Source organism: Rhamphochromis sp. 'chilingali' (assembly GCF_963969265.1).
Source record: "Rhamphochromis sp. 'chilingali' genome assembly, chromosome: 15".
NCBI lineage: Eukaryota > Metazoa > Chordata > Actinopteri > Cichliformes > Cichlidae > Rhamphochromis > Rhamphochromis sp. 'chilingali'.
In genome coordinates, this window is record NC_137942.1 from 31,234,543 (window position 1) to 31,255,641 (window position 21,099).

The 21,099-nt window shown below is 38.5% G+C and overlaps 1 protein-coding gene across 4 annotated transcripts; it reads right to left on the reverse strand.

Moving 5' to 3' along the window:
• Nucleotides 1-1,535: 1,535 nt before the first annotated feature.
• On the reverse strand, nt 1,536-12,642 carry LOC308411957 (uncharacterized protein). 4 transcript variants are annotated; one of them, XM_080906027.1, is made up of 9 exons: nt 11,882-12,642; nt 11,677-11,712; nt 11,267-11,578; nt 10,667-10,981; nt 7,771-8,058; nt 7,367-7,654; nt 5,715-6,032; nt 4,858-4,992; nt 1,536-4,773 (listed from the first exon to the last, which is right to left on the reverse strand). In XM_080906027.1, the coding sequence occupies exons 1-9, from the start codon at nt 11,922-11,924 to the stop codon at nt 4,457-4,459; spliced, it is 2,052 nt and encodes a 683-aa protein (XP_080762153.1). In that variant the 5' UTR covers nt 11,925-12,642; the 3' UTR covers nt 1,536-4,456. The 4 variants fall into 4 exon arrangements, with proteins under 4 accessions (XP_080762153.1, XP_080762152.1, XP_080762154.1 ...); XM_080906026.1 differs by having other exon boundaries at nt 11,677-11,715; XM_080906028.1 differs by lacking the exon at nt 11,882-12,642 and having other exon boundaries at nt 7,367-7,561; nt 11,677-11,860.
• Nucleotides 12,643-21,099: the final 8,457 nt, after the last annotated feature.

Sequence of the window (21,099 nt, forward strand, 5' to 3'; positions counted from 1 at the left end):
ACTTCTGTGCACAGAAGGCCCACCCACCTGCTGTTCGTGAGAAGTAGCTCATCAGAAGAAAGCTGGTTTAACAGGACAGGAGCTAAAGCTCATTTCAGAATGAAGGGCTGCCCCAGTAAATCAAAAGAGGTTTAGCCTAATGTTTACCTTTTAGCACATTATACAATCTCTTCTTTTACATTAAACCACGATCATGGTCCAATCATAGCTATTAGTTTAAAATAAATTCCTTTAATAATAGTATATCTATATATACTTATATAATCACCTTGTTTGCTGTCCTGCTAGTTTTCTTCTTCTTCCTCTCTGGGAAAATAGCAGCTTGTTAGCAATTTTTCATTTCCTCTTTATTTACTGTAAATAAAAAACTAAGGTCAAGGTTTACATAATTAATACCATGTAAAATAATGGGAAAAAAATCCTTCCTGTTACTTTTATTTTGTACATAGTCAGGTTAATATAAGATCACATGTTTTTATTTGCTTCTTTGACAATTTGTTAGGAGTTTAAAGTGTTCATCTCATTTTATGACACATGGTGAAGAAGAACCCTACACTGTGTGCTCAGTGCTCTTTTAAGTTGAACAGGGATAAGTAGACGTGAACAATTCACTGTGACAAAAGAATGATTAGTATGATCCTGGACAGGTCGCAGGGTTAACGCAGGGAGACAGATAACCATTCGCATACACACCTATGGGTAATTTAGGATCACCAGTTAACCTAACCTCACTAACCACGTGTCTTTGGACTGTGGGAGGAAGCTCGAGTACCCACGACAAGGAGAACATGCAAACTCCACATAGATGGTGAAATTGAACCCAGGACCTACTTGTTGTGAGGTAACAGTGACAGTCACCGCACCATCGTGCTGCAAATGAAAAGCTATATCATCTAAACACAGACAGACGGCCTCAAACAGAATTCAGTTACAAATGGAAGCCACAAACCTTATAGTGCAAAAATGTAAACTCCTTTTAGCAGTGTTGAACCTCTTTCTATTAGATACAAAATGAAACTTAACTGGAATGAAAAGACCAGTAATTACAAGTGAGGAAATAAATGATCACTAAAGCAAATAAAACATTATCTTATTGAATTGTGTTTTTGTACTTGACAAACGTTGGATCATCTCTAGGCCAAAATGGCTTCTCTTTAATTAAAGTACTTATGTGCTCAAAATCTGTAACTTCTTTAAATGGTGCCAGTAAATGTCAAAAAACTAAAACTGCACAAATGCGTTTTGCGCAACATTTTACTTCCATCACTCAGAACTGACTAATGGAAATAGTGCTCTTTATTTGTCCAAACTTCACAAATAGCAGTCAGCTGAAAAGTTATGATTTGTTGACTCGATATAACTGTGATTTAAATTATGGCAAATTCAACACATTTTACTAAAGTAAGTATCATAGCAGTATGTAAGAAAAAAAGAGGCAATAACAAGCTCAGATTTCAGTGCCTAGATATCTTTATTTTGACTGAAGTAAAGACAGCAAAGGTCATCCTCCAATGCTTCTCCTTACAGGTGGATGGTGCAAAAATAAACTCCAAAATACAAAAAAAAGCCCCAAAACAAAACATGAAGCAAATATGCATACAAACAGGTTGTATGAAATGCATATAAACACTTTAATTTTAAGATATGTTATAACACAGTGAAAGGCACTGTTAATAATATTTAATAATTTCACATGAACATGTTACATTATTAGGTAACGTCTGAACATTGATTCATTAGCGTTAGTCATGTGTGACGAGGGATCAGTAATGCATTATTTTGTGCCTACAGACAGTAGATGAAGACTTAGTTGCATGTTAATGTAAAAGTAATGCTTACTGCATCTCAATGTGCCTTCACTGTGAAGTCAAACTTCACAGTGTTGAAACGTTTAACAATATTGTTTAATAAAGCTTCATCCCCTCGACTGTGGGTGGAAGCTGGAGTACCCAGAGAGACCCTGAGTACACGTCTATACTCATACTTATATATATCTATTACTCGGGTATTTAGTAATAATAGTAGTGGTAAGTAGTTACATTTATTTTTTGTATATTTCCACAACCCTCTATCCATAATCACATACTGTGTATGCTGCTGTTGTATATCGTGTATTATCTTATTTATTTTGTATTTGTTTGCTTATTTTTCTTCTGCTATCTGTACCTGAGCTGAGGTAATGAACAAATTTCCCCGCCGTGGGATCAATAAAGTCTTAGCTTATCTTAAACCATACAAGCACAACATGGAGAGTCCACACACAAAGACTGCCTGCTGGTGGATTCAAACCTTCCCGATATGAGACAGCAGTGCTAATCAATGCACCAGTGCGCTGCCATTTTAAACTGTTATAGTTTAATATATTGAATCCTATTTTTTTAATCATCTTTCTCTGTAGTAACTGGTGGGTAAAGTTAGACTACTTTTCAATATATCCAGCGTTTCCTTCCTTTATGCTATGCTAAGCTAACTAGCATATGCTACATGAGTATCTTGGAATTTTTCTTTCTAAATATCTTTTATGTGTCAGGCTGTGTGCTCTGTGTACATTTTAATTTATCAGACATTAAATGACAGCCAACAAGTGACCTCAGCAGTTGCTCAGAGCTGAGCTTGTATTATAAACAGAGTCTGTCTTGTCTCAGGTTACAGGGCCTCATCACTGAGGATGAGCTCAGAGTGCTAACATTTCCACACTGTGTGTATGTGAGCGCTGCTTGTGAACATTACAAGGACCCTGTGTCATATGTATTTGTGGCTTTGTAGGCATCAGACTGTCAGATCATTGGTTCAAACCAGAAACAAGTTTGAATGTGATTGGTTGGTACTCTTGGTACAGTCTGCTGATACAAAATGCCAACTAATTATCTTGATGTGTGTAATGGCTGTAAAAGGTTTTATGGAGTTAAGTATTCTGTCATTTTAAAAAAAGTTATTTAAATTCAGCTCTCTGGTAACTTTAGGCATTGTGCCCGATTATAATGAAGCCAAAAGATCTGTTCACAAGAACAAAGATATACAGAAGAACACATATGGAATAATGTTCAAGTCAGCTTTGAATCATCGGGGCTGCTGCATAAATAAAGAAGTATGTCAGTAAACCAAAGGATGCCAAGGCCAGAAATAGAAGTGGAGACTCTGGATAGCTGCTGTATCTGCATCTCCAAATGACTAAGATATTATTACACCACCCAGATCAGCCTGCTTATTATTCATGGCTCTACAAGAACATCCAAATTAAGACCAGTCAAGGTTATATTAATGTGAGTGTCTGCAATAACATCCTGATGAAACTAAATATTTTGTAAGAATTTATTCAAAGTACTTGCAGGGTGTTTATAACTTTACCAAAATATCAATACATAACTTCTGGTTTGCCTTGGAAAAGTATTTGAGTATCATGCACAGAGTATAATGTAATGTTGACATGTACAGTAGCATGCAACATAAAAAGTTTTTTTTTTTTAGATATATACACCAAGAAAATAGAATAATATATGAAGATAAAAACAAAAAGCATTGAAAAACAATAATTCAGGCTCAGACTTGTACATTTTAAAATGAAGCCAACCCAGATTCACGTCCAAGATCAAATATAAAATACAGTATGAATCAATAAAATGAAAAAAAAAAAAAGTAAAGGTTCAAAGGAAAGGTTGTTTAAAAGAATGTTTCCATCCATTACTGATGCACTCTTTGTAAGATTATAAAGGGTGAAAAAAAGTCAAACAGTTTTTTGAACCTAAATTGTTCAGTGGTGTTTGTCAAAGGCTACTTGGAATAAGAGGATTTCAATATGTAGGGTAAAAAACTAATATTTTCTTACAGTGTAAAGAAAATGTTTTAATGTTAGAGGAAAGGATAACCTTAGAACGGTTGACATCACCCATTGGTTTTAGTCCCACTATAAAGCTTAAAGGTGAGCAATTTTGCCAATTTTCTCCTGATATTTTGAAACTGGGTGTCATGAACAAGGAGCAGACATGACAAGAACCTCAGGGGACAAAGCCCAATTTTAACGATACACTTCGATAAACAGTTTTACAATCATTTGAGCCTCCCCCCACACACCCTTCACATTTAGCTTTGACATGCAGCCTGCAGAGATCCAGAAGGGGAACCTTTAAATAAGAACCGATATCAAACTCACAGATCAGGACATTGTGAAGTCAGGTGACCACCAAAGGCATTGGGCCGAAGATGATTCCTTTAACTTTCATGCCACAAGGAATCGAAAATAACTGTAATTTAAAAGTACTTATAGTACTTCAGTTTGGACCACATAATACAAGATTAATTGCTAAATACCATTCATTATATCAGGGAAATATTGTTACAAAGAATGGTATATTGAAGAAATAGAACCCATACGACACTGGTGAACATTTATTGGCCTGCAGGTATTTTCGGTGTGGTTGTATTTTGGATGTTTATGCGATTCAGGTCATTATGAATGTTAATAAACTGGTGATGGAGGGGATACATTCTCAAAGACATCTTCTGCATGACTAGTTTTCTCTTCATCATCATCTTCTTCCCTGTGATTGTCTACAAACATACAGGCCTCTTTTGGACATCTGTAATAGTCACTGGGATCTGTTTCCTTAAAATCACAGTCGCCATCATTCACTGGCTCCTCATAGTCATCGCTCAAGTCTCCATCCTCTCCTGTAGCTTCACCTTTTATTTTTTGATGGATATCAACATTCACATAGACCTCCTCATCGCCCTCATTGTCTCCCCACGTGTAGTCATTCCCAACTTGGACAACCACTGAAACACACGTAAAGGAAAACAATGTGAATATATAGTTAAACTTGTAATCATTTAAAATTGTGTCTCTTGGTGAGTACACACTTTGAGTTTGGATGAGAGCTGCAGGCTGCTTGTGTTGTCGTTTTCTTCTGAGGATCAGCCACACCGCTAAGAGCAGCAGCAGGAGCAGCAGCAGGATTACAACAGATACAGAGGACACCAGCGGCATCAAAGACACTAGGAGGACAGCATTTGTCTATTAGAACACATTCTGTCCCACTGAAATGAACTGCTTCTCATTTAGGTTGTTAATGCAGAGCAGGGATGTCAAACCCATTTTACAGCGGAAGCCAAATACAGCCCACACTCATCTTAAGTGGGTTGAAACAGTGTACAAAAGTTATAGCACATTTAATACCTGCATTTTTTCAATATAAGAAAAAGAAGTGCAAGTTCAACATATGTCTCAGTTTTTCTGTTGTGCAAAACCCAAACTTTTTTATTTAATTGTTTCTGTTACTTAATTACTTTGATGTAGTAATGAATGACTGTGGGTGAGATCTTTGTCAGTAGGACAAGCTAAAAAGTCTATGAAAATTCAGATAAAGTCTAAAATTTATGCCAGATTGGAGTCTTTCCCATGTCGATTTGTTTGACATCTCTGGTCCAGAGCATGTATAAGCAAATACAAATATATCCTAGCAAAGGATTGCTTTGCTAGGATATATTATCAGTTGTGTTTGTTCCTATTTCTGTTCAGCTTTGTTTCTATATCAGAACTGCCTTCTGACTTATACCTGCTTCTCCTTTTCTTTCTTTTTAAATGCATACAAATTTAGAAATTAACAGAATGAGAGACGTCTGAGGGAAAAATACTGCCCAGTAGAATTGCCAGTGATATTTATGATTCTTCTTTCTTAGTAAAAAATAAAAATACATATATTTAACAGTGTACTTACATTTAATGATGACAGTAATCGGTGCTGTTGCAGCAGATCTGAATGTCCGTGTGGACACTGTGACCTCGTACACACAGCTGTAGTTGCCCTGCTGTTCATACTCAGCTACAGGGAAACTAAAGGAGGCTGAGTTGTTGACTGCTGGCTCTGTGAGGTTGGAGCCAGAGAAGCTCAGAATAAAATGTCCACTGGAAAATGTGGAGTTAATGGAACAGGTGAGGATGAAGCTGTAACCCCTGGTGATCTGTGCACCTTCAGGACCCCAGACAAGTCCTGCATTAGGAGATGTCAAGGAGATGCTGGGCCTCTGCAGTCTCACTGTGTGAAAACGGATTGAGATTAAGATCATGATTTTCTTTACTTTGTAATGTTTAAGACATTTAAGTGCAGCATTAGTAACGTATTACTCAATGCTTTTAAAGATGAACTGAACTGTTTGTGAGTGTGTTAACAGACACTTTATTATCATACTGTAATTCATGGTTAATTCAGACAGTTACTAGTTGTTAAGTATTTTGTGTGACGAGTAAAGGGACGACTTGCCTTATAAAGCATTTAGAAAAAAAATGAAAGTAGCTGAAGACTCGAACAAGTCTCAGCTATCTTCACAACAGATAAATGACACAGACAAAGAACAAAGACATACAGGACATGTAAATATTTGTTGCCAGTTACAAACATAATCCCCCCGAGGTTTGCAAAATACTGACATGTAGTTAAGACCAGAGTCTAAACCATAGTTTATAAGGTGGATTTAGGAATAAAAGATACACTGGACAGCTGGAGCCACAGGGTAGCTTTGCCTCATTATACTAAGACTAGTAAGGTGATCACAAGGCAATAGTGAGTTTTTCAAAGAGCTTCACAAATATCAAGTATCCCTCATGATACACTGATACTGCAAGGAAACCAGGAGGAACCAAACATGCAGGGAGAACATGCAAACTCCACAAATAAAGGGTGTGCTAGATGTTGGGGTCAAACTCAGGACCTTCCCACTGTGAGGCAACAGTGCTAACCACTGCACCACTATCCTCACTTTAGAGAAGACCACACAAAATACTTAAAATACACACAAAACTAACAACTAGCAACTACCTTAATTTACAATAAAAAAATAACCACAATTAATACACTCACAAAAATCGTAATCATATATATACATATATGTATATATTTGTGTGTGTGTGTCTCTAAATAATAATAATAATACTTAGAATTTCTGAATTAATCATGAATAAAAATTTAAATCTGTATTTATAAGTTACATACTAATGAGGAGTAGTGCTTTATAAATGATGAGTTACGCACTTACTAATACTTTACTAACAGTGTGACATTATTTTCAAGTGTTACTGTTTTTTGTGACCTGGTGAATGAAATTCCACCATTGACTCTTTTAGGCCCCAACTTAACATTTAGCTCTTTTTAGCTGCTAAATGCTCCACAGTGTGTAATAGTTTGTTTCCAGTAGTCTGTGTTTAGTCCTCAGTACTGTGGCCTTGAGAGCATTTTGTCAGGCAGTCAGAAACTTTATAAAACAGCAACTGCTGTTATAAATACTAGAAATAACTACTGCAGTATCCTCTTATATACATTGCTATTAATTATTGACTATCATACATACTACATGCTATCATTTGTTTTCTTACCTGTAACAGAGAGCCTAACAGAGTCACTTGTTGGGGAGTAAAATTGTTGACTTGGGCTGCTTTCCTGATACTGACACTGATACAATCCCTCATCATCAAAGTCTACTTCAGGAATATTGAAGGTAGCAGAGTTTGTGTTTGAGTTTTGGGTCCTGTTGAATGAATCTGATGTTTTCATAAGAATGAACGTTCCACCTAAAGTTTGAGTTGAGAATGAACAAGTGATTCCAATGTTTTGACCCCAGGTCACCTCACCAGCAGGACTGATGGAGATATTGGGTTTGCTTACTGAAAAGAAAAAAACCCAAACAATATTAAATATATTGGTAGTTGAGTGACTACCCTTTGATTATTTATAGAAAACAAATGCAACATGGTGTTCAGGAAAGTGTATTTCTTCTTACCAGTAACAGAGATTCTGACAAAGTCACTGAGGGGGGAGCTGAATGTGTTACTTGAAATGCGTTTCTCATACTGACACTGGTACAGTCCCTTATCACTGAAGTCCACTCTGTGGATATTGAAGGTAGCAGATCGGGATCCTGTTTCAGTCTGACTGAAATTACTTGAGGTTTTCTTGAGGGTGAAAGTTCCATCTAAGAACTCAGATGAGACGGAACAAGTGATGCTGATATTCTGACCCCAACGAACCTGACCTTCATTTACAGAGATGCTGGGTTTTGGGAGACTCGCTGAAAAGTCCAAACAAAAAGAATAGTGTGAGTTTTAACAGATCACAAAGTCAAGCTACACCGATGTCCTCAGCTAATCCCAATAACAATCCATATGGCTCAACTAATACCAGTTTACATATCCAACTAGCAATTCTCTTTACAAATGGTAAATGGCCTGTATTTGTATATTGTTTACACGTCCAGTCATCCACCCATTCACACACTGATGATGGCAAGCTACATTGTAGCCACAGCCGCCCTGGGGTGCACTGACAGAGGCGAGGCTGCCGGACACTCGTGCCACCAGTAGGCAATGGGTGAAGTGTCTTGCCCAAGGACACAACGACCGAGACTATGCAAGTCTGGGCTCGAACCGGCAACCTTCCGATTACAAAACTCTTGAGCCACGATCGCCCCACAGTAACATTTAGTGACATTCTCACTGCAAGCCACTTTGCAACCCACTATCACATCCACTTTATTTTTTCAAGCTTTCTTTCAAGAATCAATATCATGCCTGCTGGCATTGTAGGCTGTTCTGTTTTGTTCGACAATGGGCTGATATTGCTGCTTTCCCCACATCTAGTTTTAAAAACGTGCAGGGAAGGTGTCAATTGCTGGAATTGAGCCAAATTAACAAATCACTGCAGGATTACATAACAGTTATTCTTTTGAGTGTCCTCGATAGAAATTAGGTCTAGATGCTAAATTTACAGTCGAAGCTTTGACCTAACTCGAACATCTTGTTTTGAAACTTCACAAACTTCAGTGAATGAAATGAGAAAATCACCATGATCAATGACAGAATTTGCACCGGCAATCAAATATGTGTGTGTGTGTGTGTGTGTGTGTGTGTGTGTGTGTGTGTGTGTGTGTGTGTGTGTGTGTGTATACATATATATATATACACACACATGTAAATGTTAACTGCAAAAAGTCACTAATGATTACACAGTCTTTAAAATAATTTGGAGATGGTGTTTTTTTCTAGTGGAGCAGCAGAAGGATTGACTGTATTAAAACAGCAGCAGCAAGGACACTAAAACAGAATGAACACGTTCCATTTTTCCTTAAAATAAATTTCTGACCATCGGTGTGATGTATTTCATCTTATTTAGTTTGTCAGTCTAGAACATGTAGTTTTCACCCAAATCAGCTTTAGTTCCTCTTTTGCAAAAACCCTTCAGTTTCTCTTACCACCAAAAATCTGCAGCACTGATGAACTTTGACTTAGAATATTTGGCATTGTTGCTACATACACACGTGCACACACACATATTTATATATATTCTGATAAACAAAGAAAGGTAAAGGGCAGCTTATGACAGCATAGAGTATAAATTTGTTAGAGCTGCTTGTTTTCATCGTCCATATTGACAAGCTTTGAAATCCACTCTGTTCATGTTTTAACCTCTGTTATATTATCTTAAGGAAAATGCAGAGCACACAAAGAGGCATGCATGCATGTATTAAAAATAAAAAGAGGGAAATACAAATGCAAAATACAAAATTAAGGCAAGGGGGAAATGAGAGGTGAGCAGGAAGAAAAATCTAAAATCTGAAAAAATGTTAAGACATAAACATAAGTGACAGCCTTAGCAATGTTTTCAGTTTTTGAGACATCTTACTCCAAAAGGTCACAGACTTTAATAAGCAGCCCACTCTTCTACTTCTTCTTCTTCTCATCATCATTATTATCATCATCATTATTATTATTATTATTAACTATTAGATATCTTTTGCTTTGAAGAGATGCAGGGCAGTTAATATAATCATATTCCACTGATCCCAATATAATCAGTTAGGATTACCAATTAACTCAATATACATGTCTTTGGGAGGAAGCCAGAGTAGCAAGAAACAGCCCACACTATCACTGGAAGAACATGTAAGCTGTGCAGCATCAAAGTGACACTTTCAAGTAGTAATCACATGTTGACATTCTCTACAAAAAAGGATGTAAAAAAACAAGTATGTCAAACCCCATTATAATGAGATCTCCAAATGCTAACCTTAGCCGAGCCTTAGCTAATTCACAAATCAAAACTGAAGGAGTGAGGCTGTACTACGCTGATCTATCAAATAAAATTAATCTTGAGTTTATCACCTACAAGAAGCATCTGAAATCTCAGACATACCATCATGAGTTAGCATGAAGCTGGAAAAGTAACCTGATAGATGTTAGACATTCATCTGCTATAATAACTGTCTTTAAATAAAGGGATGTCAACATTATACTAGTTAGAGGAAAGTTAAAAGACTAAAAATAAAGCACAAGTAAAGAACAACTGCATGTCAGTTCATGTGTAAAAATTTAATTAATTGAAGGAGTTTGTCCAGCAGAAGGAACTGAAACCAAGTGTGCACAAATGAGGGCCAGACTTTAAGTTAACTAACATGGTGATGGATGACCTGATGAGATCTGCTGGTGCTGACCACTCGACTGCTCCAGCTCCACCAGATTATGGTGGAGCTGTGAAGAAGACTGTTCACAAAGCTGTTGCTATGTGAACGTACTTATTTTTAAGCTTTACTCGAGAGTTCATTTATTTTCCATAAACACTAAAAATGTTTAATGAGTAATAACAAAGAAAACAAATATTATAATTTCAGTGTTTCTGCTCACCTGAACAGACGACACCCGCATCTTCACCATGGTTACAGTCGTGTGTCCCGAATCCTCTGTGCTGACACTCAGTTAGAGAACTTTCACTCCCTGAACAGGCCACATCATCAAGCAAGATCTGTCCACTTCCTTGACCAAAAAGGGCAGATGAAGTGGCACTCAGGGCTGTACCACAGTCTAAGGATCTGCAGACCACTTCAGCATCCTTTAAGTCCCAGCCATCATCACAGACTGTTCCCCATGCACTACTGTGGTAGATTTCTACTCTTCCAAAGCACTGACTCAACCCAGACTCAGATAATCTGATATGGGCACCTAGTCACAGGAACATTTGTTTAAAAAGTGTTAGTGTTTTCTTTTTACTGTTTGGTCATGCAACCATCACACACACTTACCAACAATAATGATTATGAAAGATAACATACTTTGTATCATTTAAATTCTGAAGAAACCAAAAGAAAGCCAAAAGCCAATAACCCAGCCCAACTTTCCTTCTTGCCATTCAGTTTAGCCAAGTTATAGTGACTGGGTCACAGAGTTGTTCATCTAAACAGAGAAAGATACATTTATTCAGCACAATTTATTAGAACATTATCTCACCTAAACAGACAACACCAGCGTCCTCGCCATGTCCACAGTTATGTGTCCCAAATCCACTGTGTCCACACTCAGTTATAGAGCTTTCAGTTCCTGAACAGGCCACATTATCAAGCCAGATTTTCCCACTTCCTGGACCAAAGTCAGCAGATGAAGTGACCTTCACCGCTTTCCGACAGCCCAGCTGTCTACAGACCACGTTGGCATCATTTAAGTCCCAGTCATCATCACAGACTGTTCCCCAGGAGCCACTGTGATAGACTTCAACCCTTCCAGAGCACCGAGTGGACCCAGACCCAGCTAGTCTGATCTGACCTATCAGCACATAATATAAACTGTATATAATATTGTCCTTTAAAAATAATTTTTTTTATATTTAAGCATGTATGTATAACACATGAGAAGACACTGACCTGCTGCAGGTGCGAGAAAGGCAAAGATGCAAGAAACTACTGAAGAAGAAAACGTGAGATTACACAGGACAAAGGTTGGCAAAAAAATAAATAAAACAAATATAATGATGAATGTTTGCATTGAACACTGAGACTTAAAGACTGTCTCATGCTATCTCCGTACAAATTAAAGAAATGTTTATACATTATGGAAATTACTGCTTACCAAGCATCAGAAAGTGAAGACCGTTCTGCTGTGTGCCTGCCATGACTGACCACAAAAAGCTGCTTCATGTCATTTATGAGAGCCAGGCGACAGTAAAACGAACTTCCCCTTCAGATTTCCGGTGGGTTTTTGGTGGATTGCTGAATACCATTTGCAAACATAATCCTAATTTCTAATTTAGTCTCTTAGTTGTTGCAAATCATCACAGTTTGAATAGGACTGGAAACAAATTTGCAACAGGTCTTCAACACGTTATCCATGAGAACAGACACTGTCTCCATCTGGTGGTCACACTGTAGTATTAACCTAGATTACAAGTTACCTCGATCGCTTTGATTTTCCTCACACCAGACTGTGTTTTCTGAAGTGTGTAATGTACAGTTTAGCAGAGGTAGAGCTTTTGTTTATTGCCGGTGTCGTGCCAAGGTTGGTATCCCCGACAAAATTTGTTTCCCCTGCGTGGCAAGCACGCAATGGAAAGAATTTCCAAATCACTGACAAACAGTATCACTCATTCTTGATTTTTAGTTCAGATGCACTTCTTATTATGACTTATTACTCCGAAATGTTTGAGTTGTAGCTCTTTGAAGTGAAGTTACACTAGGAAAAAAAGTAATTATCGGGCAAAATTTCTTTGATTTGTCAAAAATAATCCTGTCCGATAAATGAACAATAAATGTATCATTTTCTGATTGTAACTCACAAACTGAGCGGTAATGTAACGACGCTCAATTTTCAATTTTAAAGTAAACATCACTACTTCATCTAGTTTACCGACACTAACAAGCTGATCTACAATACGGCAGCAGTGATCAGTGAGATGCTTGGCTACAAGTTGAACAGCCACAAGGGGCAGTACCCTCCATGGAGAAGGAGGCTAGAGGGCAAGATCAAAGTAGCACGGAGAGAGGTTAGCCAACTAACGGAGTTGCAGAAAGGTGCGACGAATAAGGTGCCTAAGAAATACAGCAAGCTGTCCATACCTGAGGCCTTGGAAACTGCCATGCTGCTCACCATCGCTGGCACAGAAGCAATAGAGGTCTTCAACACTTTTGTGTTTGCTCAGCCCGAGGACAAAGATAACTTTGATGAAGTCATGAAGAAATTTGACGAGCACTGTCTGTCAAAGAAAAATAAAACATACAAGAGATACGTCTTTCGCTCACGCTTACAGCATCAGGGTGAGTCATTTGATACTTTTCTCACAGACCTCAAGATCAAAGCTCCGTCCTGCAATTTTGGTGATCTCAGAGACTCTATGATACGAGATCAAATAGTGTTTGGAACTAATGAGAAGAAGCTCCGAGAGAAACTGTTGAGAGAAACAAAACTAACGCTGGAAAGTGCTATAAAGATAAGTCAAGCCAGTGAGCTAGCACGACAACATGTACTGACTTTTAGAGAGCCTGTTCAAAGAGCAGCGCAACAAGAAAATGAGGCAGTGAACGCAGTGTCGATTAAAAGAAAGCCATGGATTAAATTCAAAAACAACGACAACAAAAACAAAACATTGTCACGGTCTGGCTGGCAGACCGTGGGGATGTGGGGAAAGGAGGACCCAAAACGCAGACTCTGCGATGCAAACAGTGCTCTTTATTTACAGTGAAAAGCTGTAAACACAATAACTCCCCGTTGCTCCCTCGAACCCCGTGTGCGTGCTTCCCTCCGACGTCTGTGCTCGTGCTCCCCGCTGTTGTGTTTCCGCACTCCCTGTGCGTGCTGCCTTTCTGGACCACTCTTCCTCCTGCAGGGAAACCATAGAAGCAGCCGTCAACACTAACCCTCAGCGGGCATATACGAACGGCACAGACATATGCTGACACACTAACTTGGTACGATAACTCAATGATCCCGCGCCGGTGGGAGCTCCAACACTCTCCTAAGTAGCTCCCCCGACGAGCCTGATCACCAACAGGTGTGGCAGGAACTTCAGGTGTGGCCCGTCCTCCCGCAGGGCCACACCCATCAGGCCTGCAGGTGGCTGTGCTCCATCCTCCAGCCACACCCGCAGACATAGACACGTGCACAACCACACCCTGTCTATACATACGAGTGGGACACAGACTAACACAGCATTGTGGAGAAAAAACACACATCACCAAATAATAATCATACTAGCAACAACAACAGTCAAAACTGCTCACGGACCCCCGAGTCCTCCAGAGCCGGGTCCGTGACAAACATGTGACAATGAAATGTTCACTTGCAAGAGATGTGGAGAGAAACACAGACCAAAACAATGTCCCGCATATGGAAAAAAATGTGCAAAATGTAAAGGACAAAACCATTATGCAAAAATGTGTCTCTCCAAAAACAAGGGACAAAAAGTACACACTGTGCAGGACGACACAGATGACAGTGATGATCTAAGTGAAACATTTTTCATTAAGATGGTGTCACATGAAGAAGATGTCAATGCACAGTCTTCAAGACATAACACTGGCCAAAGTGTTAGTTCAGTCACAGATGATAAATGGACTGCTCCACTGTTATTTAAACATTTAAAATTGACACAGGGGCCAAAGCTAACTTGATCAACGAGAAGGATTTCAAGGCACTGACTGAGAAGCCAAGAAGATTTACAGAGAAAGTCACGCCGCTGAGGGCCTACAATAACCAGCCAATACAAACAAAAGGTGGATGCAGACTTAAAGTGACAGCAAAAGGCAAACAGCATAACATTTTGTTCACCATCGTGCCTGATGGACACGAGTCACTTTTAGGAGATAAAACATCTGAGGACTTGGGACTAGTAAAGAGGATCTATCAGATTAATACTGACGCCATGAAAGAAGCCTAACAAGGCAAAAGACTGGAACACCAAGGGCATGAAGGAAGTTCAGACATTATCAGTAAATTTCCTTCAGTCTTCAAAGGACATGGAACATTGCCTTACACCTACAAAATCCAGCTCAAGGATGATGCCGTGCCTGTGGTGCATGCCCCAAGGAGAGTGCCTGCTCCATTACGGACAAGTTTGAAAAAAGAGCTTGAAAGAATGACTCAAATGGGTGTCATTGAACAAGTGGAAGAGCCCACAGACTGGGTGAACTCTTGTGTCAAGAAAAAGAATACAGGTGCCTTAAGAGTCTGCCTTGATCCCAAAGATCTAAATGAAAACATTAAAAGAGAGCATTATCAGATCCCTAAGAGAGAGGAAATAGAGGAAATAATGAGTGAAATGGCAGGAGCTAAGCTTTTTAGCAAACTGGATGCATCACATGGATTTTGGCAGCTGAGGCTAGACCCAGAAAGCAGCCGGTACACTACCTTTAACACACCATTTGGGCATTACTGTTTCTCGAGGCTCCCATTTGGAATTAAATCAGCACCAGAGATCTTCCACAGGGCAATGGAGTCCATGATTGAAGGGCTGGAAGGCACCAGAGTCTACATAGATGACCTTGTAGTCTGGGGAAATACAAGGCAACAACATGATGAAAGGCTGGAGAAACTTTTGTGGAGAGTTAACAAGAATGGACTTAAACTGAATAGAGACAAGTGCCTCTTTGGTGTTTCAGAGATGACCTTCTTGGGAGATAAGGTTACAAGTGAATGGGTGGAACCTGATCAGTCAAAGGTACAAGCCATATTGGATATGCCAGCACCCACTGACAAAAAAGAGACTTTGGGCTTAGTGTTTGGGTGTGGAAAATTTCACAGCTATGTATATGGATTACCAACCTTTACAGCAGAAACTGATCACAAACCTCTCATCTCGATCAGAAAAAAGAACCTCAATGACATGTCACCCAGAATTCAGCGCATGATGATGGTGTTGCAGCACTATGATTTTGAGCTGATCTACACGCCTGGGAAATATATCGTACTCGCATTATCCCGAGCGCCAGCACCAAGTGGTGACAGGTTAGTCAGCACTACAGCCGAGGAGGCTGAAACACATGTAAACATGGTAACTGCCTCACTCCCAGCATCAGATGTCATGTTGCAGCAAATTGTACAGGAGACAACAAAAGATCCAGTGCTGCAGAAAGTATCCCACCTTATACAGAATGGGTGGTCAAAAGGAGTCTGTCCAGGGTTCTACTCTGTGCGAGCTGATTTATGCATGGCTAATGGGCTGGTGCTGAGACAAAACCAGATTGTCATCCCTCAATCCATGCGGAAGGACATGCTTCAGCGTATCCATGAAGGACATCTTGGAGTGGAGAAATGTAAAAGGAGAGCAAGAGGAGCAGTTTACTGGCCAGGCATCAACAGGGATATTGAGGAGATGATACAGAAATGTGAAACATGTCTCAAACATCACTACAAACAAACAAAAGAGCCAATGCTGGCAGCAGATCTACCCACTGCACCATGGCAAAAGGTAGGCACGGATTTATTTCATCTGGATGGCAAGGACTATGTTTTGGTGATTGACTACTATTCTAATTATCCAGAAGTGGCACAGCTTTCCAGTACATCAGTACAGTCAGTCATCACACACATGAAGGGCTTTTTTGCCAGACATGGAATTCCACAGTGTGTCATCAGTGACAATGGTCCACAATATGACTGTAGAGAATTCAGTGACTTTGCAAAACAATATGGATTTCAACATATCACCTCTAGTCCCTTGTATCCCCAAGCGAATGGACAGGCAGAAAAAGGAGTCCAAATAGTAAAGAGATTGTTCAAAAAAGCAAGAGACAGTAAGACCGACCCTTACCTGGCTCTGCTAAGCTACAGAGCTTCATCCCTGGAGTGTGGGGCATCACCTGCTGAGCTACTCATGCATCGCAAGCTCCGCACCACACTTCCACACATTTCCAAGGAAAATGACAATGCACATGACAACAAGCTGACTGACAAAAGGATGAAACTCAAGCACAGACAGAAAAGGAACTATGACAAAACTGCAAGTTGTCTGGAACCGCTTCAGGAAAGAAATGTTGTGAGGATTGCAGGTCCAGATTTCTGGGACAAAAAAGCAACAGTTCTCAGTGAAGTAGGGCCCAGATCGTTTGCTGTTCAGACAGAGAATGGACAAGTGTTAAGAAGAAACCGGAGAAGTCTGTTAAAGACACAGGATGTTAAACATCAGGACACAGAGACTGGAACTGAACAACGAGGTGCTAACCCTGTTGAGCACCACAGTGACCTTCCCCAATGTCTGAGATACTGAGAAGGTCTACCAGACCTAAGAAACCTACAGAGAGGCTCATAGAAAAAGTGTGAACTGTTGTGGTAAAGAATTGTTAAAAAATAATAATAATAAATCACAAGTAAATAACAGATAATAATTCATTTAGAATAGTAATTGTTCACACTTACTTGCGACCTGCTGAGTTATAATGTATTATTGACTGTTCAAATTGTCAAAGGTGAAGAGTTCTAATGTGCTTGAAGGCTGTATGGGATTCATTTGGTTCATTCTGGAAGATGTAATGCATACATTTGGATTTATTTTGTTTGACTTGTGCTCCAACTTTTGGTTATAAAAAAAACACTACTGAATGTAATTTGTTGCACAATTTATAACATGTTGAATGTTAGACAAGAATGTTCAGATGTTACAGAGTAACAGTTCTCTTTGGAAATGTGCTTATTATAACACCAACCTGTTTGGAAAGGGGATGTAATGATAGCTGCTATTGTTGAAGCTACCCACAGGGGGCGCTCTGGAATCCATAAGATATACAGAATAGAAGAAGTGATCGTTGTAGAAAAAAAACAATAAACAGCTAGCTGAAGCTAGCACCAGGAGCAATTCTTGATGTTTTATTCATAGAGGAATAAGAACATTACAAATATGACAGTGTATCACGAAAGATTGATATCAAACTGATCACTTGACCCATATTACGTTACTTGCTATTCAAGTGAATCAACAAATAGCGAAATGAAAAGCCGATCAACAACAATGCTGTTTCTTTAGAGAGTCTTAGCTTACATGTGTGTTTATTTCATATTTTCAGTTGTTACCCTCCACGGCTAAATAAATTGGTTTCAGTAATGCACTGATATACAAGAATGGAAATAAGGGGCTTCTTTCAAAGAAAAAACTCTGGTAGTATTTTATATATTATGCTTTGTATGTTATTCAGTAGGGGAGACCAGGGATAGTTGTAACGTGGGTCAGTTGTAACACTTCCAATTTCTCCAATCAGGGCTAAGTTTCAAATGATGTGACTCATCCTGTGCATGCCCAATTCAGTTCTGCTATCACATGTGAAAAATCAGCACATTTTGTCAAACACAGACAATTTAACATGAAAAAAAGTAATTTGTATGCCAAAAAGTAAGTTTTTCTACTTTATTTCCATTTGTAATAGCATTATCTGCTTTGCAGTTAAACTCATCAAACTTAAATTGTGTTATTTGTATGTCTATGGGGATATATTCTGTGTAAGTCTTTAGTGCTAATGTTTTAGCCGTTGGCTGTAATGTTAGCTAGTTCATGGCTATAGGAGTCTGGGTCAGTTGTAACAGCAACAGTCTGGGTTAGTTGTAACAATAATGCAGATGTTACAACTTACCACACTATTACTTTAACTTATATTAAACAAGTTGGGGAAACAACATCAGCAGAGAGAGGTGTTGTGATATTTTGATACCATGGTAGCATTTACAGGATATTGTTTTATTGTGATATTATACAGAAAAGAGTTACTCAATAAGGCCCATTTAATAGTTGTTTTTCTCTTTCTCTGTGACCCAAGAATTAATGTGTAAGACTCACAGGCTGGTACCCCAAGGTCGAAAACACCACAGAGACGAGACCACTTCCTTACTCCCATCCTCCCTTTTTCTTTATCTCTTAGAAAAAGGCTCATTAAAGGCCAGGTGGTTTGTTTCAGAATTCACTAATGAAAGAACTCTGTATTCTATGTCTAGGAGTGTATTTTGCTGGGATGATCATAAATTGTAGCTGAACTGATAAACTACACACAGGATACTTCTTTGCTCACAAGGCAGGAAGACGTTTCCTTATTTGGTCTGTACCGGTTTGAACTGAGAACTTGCTGACACACGAACCTTTTTTTCCTCTATATAAGCTGTTATGTACTAAATAAACCTTTGAGTCGATTGGGAAGGCAACCTAAAGCAGTCTCTGTTTTCTTGTTCTCCCAAGCTGCTCCCGAGCTCGTACTAACACGCTGAATGGCATATCTGAGTGTTACTTTGAATAATTAGGAATCTTAGAAGGAAAGGACAGAACTCTGCTTATCGCTCGTGCCTTGGAGGGAAAACCGGGATGGACATTTTTTCCTTCAAGAGGTTCACTGGTCGCTTTTGTATATGCGGTTAATGCCATTGGCAACACAATTCCTCCACTGTTTGTGTTCCCACACATACATTATGCTGACCACTGTGTCAGAGATGGACCAGTAGGAAGTATTGATAGTGGAAATAAATCAGGATGGGTGCAAGAAACAGATTTCCTCATCTTTCTGAAGCACTCTGCAAACCACACCAAGGTAAGCCATGATAAAAAGTAATGGAATTGCGATGCTGGAATTGCGATGCTTCATTGTTATGTTCAAAATTGGTGCAAGAGTTGTAGGTTATAATGCCCACTGAGCCAATGAGGCCAAACGCAAGGAAGACCAACCAAAATTTATGAAATATTCAGTTGCAGAAAATTCCATAATTTGTCTTTTTTGGGGGGTTGGAATATGTTCAAAAGCTAGATTTCTGCATTCTGTCACACACACACACACACACACACACACACACACACACACACACACACACACACAGAGCTACATAAATGGATGTAAGTGCATTCATGTGTTGAATAAACAAAGATTACATGTTAATGTTTTGTTGGTACCCTTATTTCATTGTGTTACATTTTACCCCAGGATATGTTACAACTAACCCAGACTATGGGGTTAATTGTAACATTTCACTCGTTGTGTTTGAGACCATACCATGCAATGGGTAATTGTGCTGCAGAGAAAATAGCTGCACTATTTAATAGCATTACATTTTGAATCCACTACCTTAAAAGAGCTTCAATTTACAGACAGAAATGTCAAAAATGTTACAACTATCCCCGGTCTCCCCTATATTTCTATGCAAAACAAGAGGAATTTCAATACACAGTTTAAACCAGATATTTACATACACCTTATTTTTTTTACAATAACATTTTTTTACTGTACAACATCAATTTAGAGTAAACTTGTTTTGTTTTGGATAAATAAATATTGAAATATCTTTTGAATTAGTTAAGTGTCAGAATAAAGAGAGACAGAGCTGTCTATTTTTTTTATCACTTTGATCAAATTTAGGAGTACATATACGCTAAGTTTATTGTTAATTAATAACAAAACTCCAGACGATTCCATTCTGGGCTGAAGAAGCTTCTGATAGGTTAGTAGAGTCCATGTGAGTAAATTGGTGGCACAGCTGTGGATGCATATAAGGCAAAACACAGAGCCTGTTTCTCTAAAATCAAGAGATGTCAACCAAAACACCAGGAAAAGAATTGTGGAGCTCCATAAGTGTGGCTCAATTTTGAATACAATTTGGTGCCATTTGCAATTAAGAAATACAGACAATTTCTCTCTTTACTCTTAAAGTTAACAAATGTTTTTTATATTTATCAATCTAAAAAAATAAACATTTAGTCTGATTTGATGTTACAATTTAAAAAAAAGTGTTTGTGTTTTGATCTGAAGAGTTTGTAAATATCTGGTTTCAACTGTATATTTGATGATTGTCAGCACAAAGAGGGAGAGAGAGGAGAATGAGGACAGAACAGAGATGGAACAAGAGCAGGTGAGACACACATGTTAGTCAAATGGTTGTTTACCAAAAGTATCACCGTATCATAGGTCCTCATGTATCTCGTACCTAGTGTTTCTTTTTAGGTTTGCTATTTTTCAAATTCTACATTTATTAAGTTATGCAGGCTTGTTTGCACAACAAGATAAGATAAGATAAGATAACCTTTATTAGTCCCACACGTGGGAAATTTGTTTTGTCACAGCAGGAGTGGACAGTGCAAAAGTTATGAGGCAAAAATTAGAATACAATAAGAATAAATACAGTACACAACTGTACAGAATAGAATAAAATAAAATACTATATACAGTAGAATAGAATAAAATAAAATAAATATACAATAAGATAAAAATAGAATACAAATACAAATACTATATACAACTGAGTAAAAATACAACGATGACAGAAAGGATTATTGCACTTAGTATTATTGCATATGTATGGATGTGTGTGCTTGATCAGTTAAAGTCTTTATTATG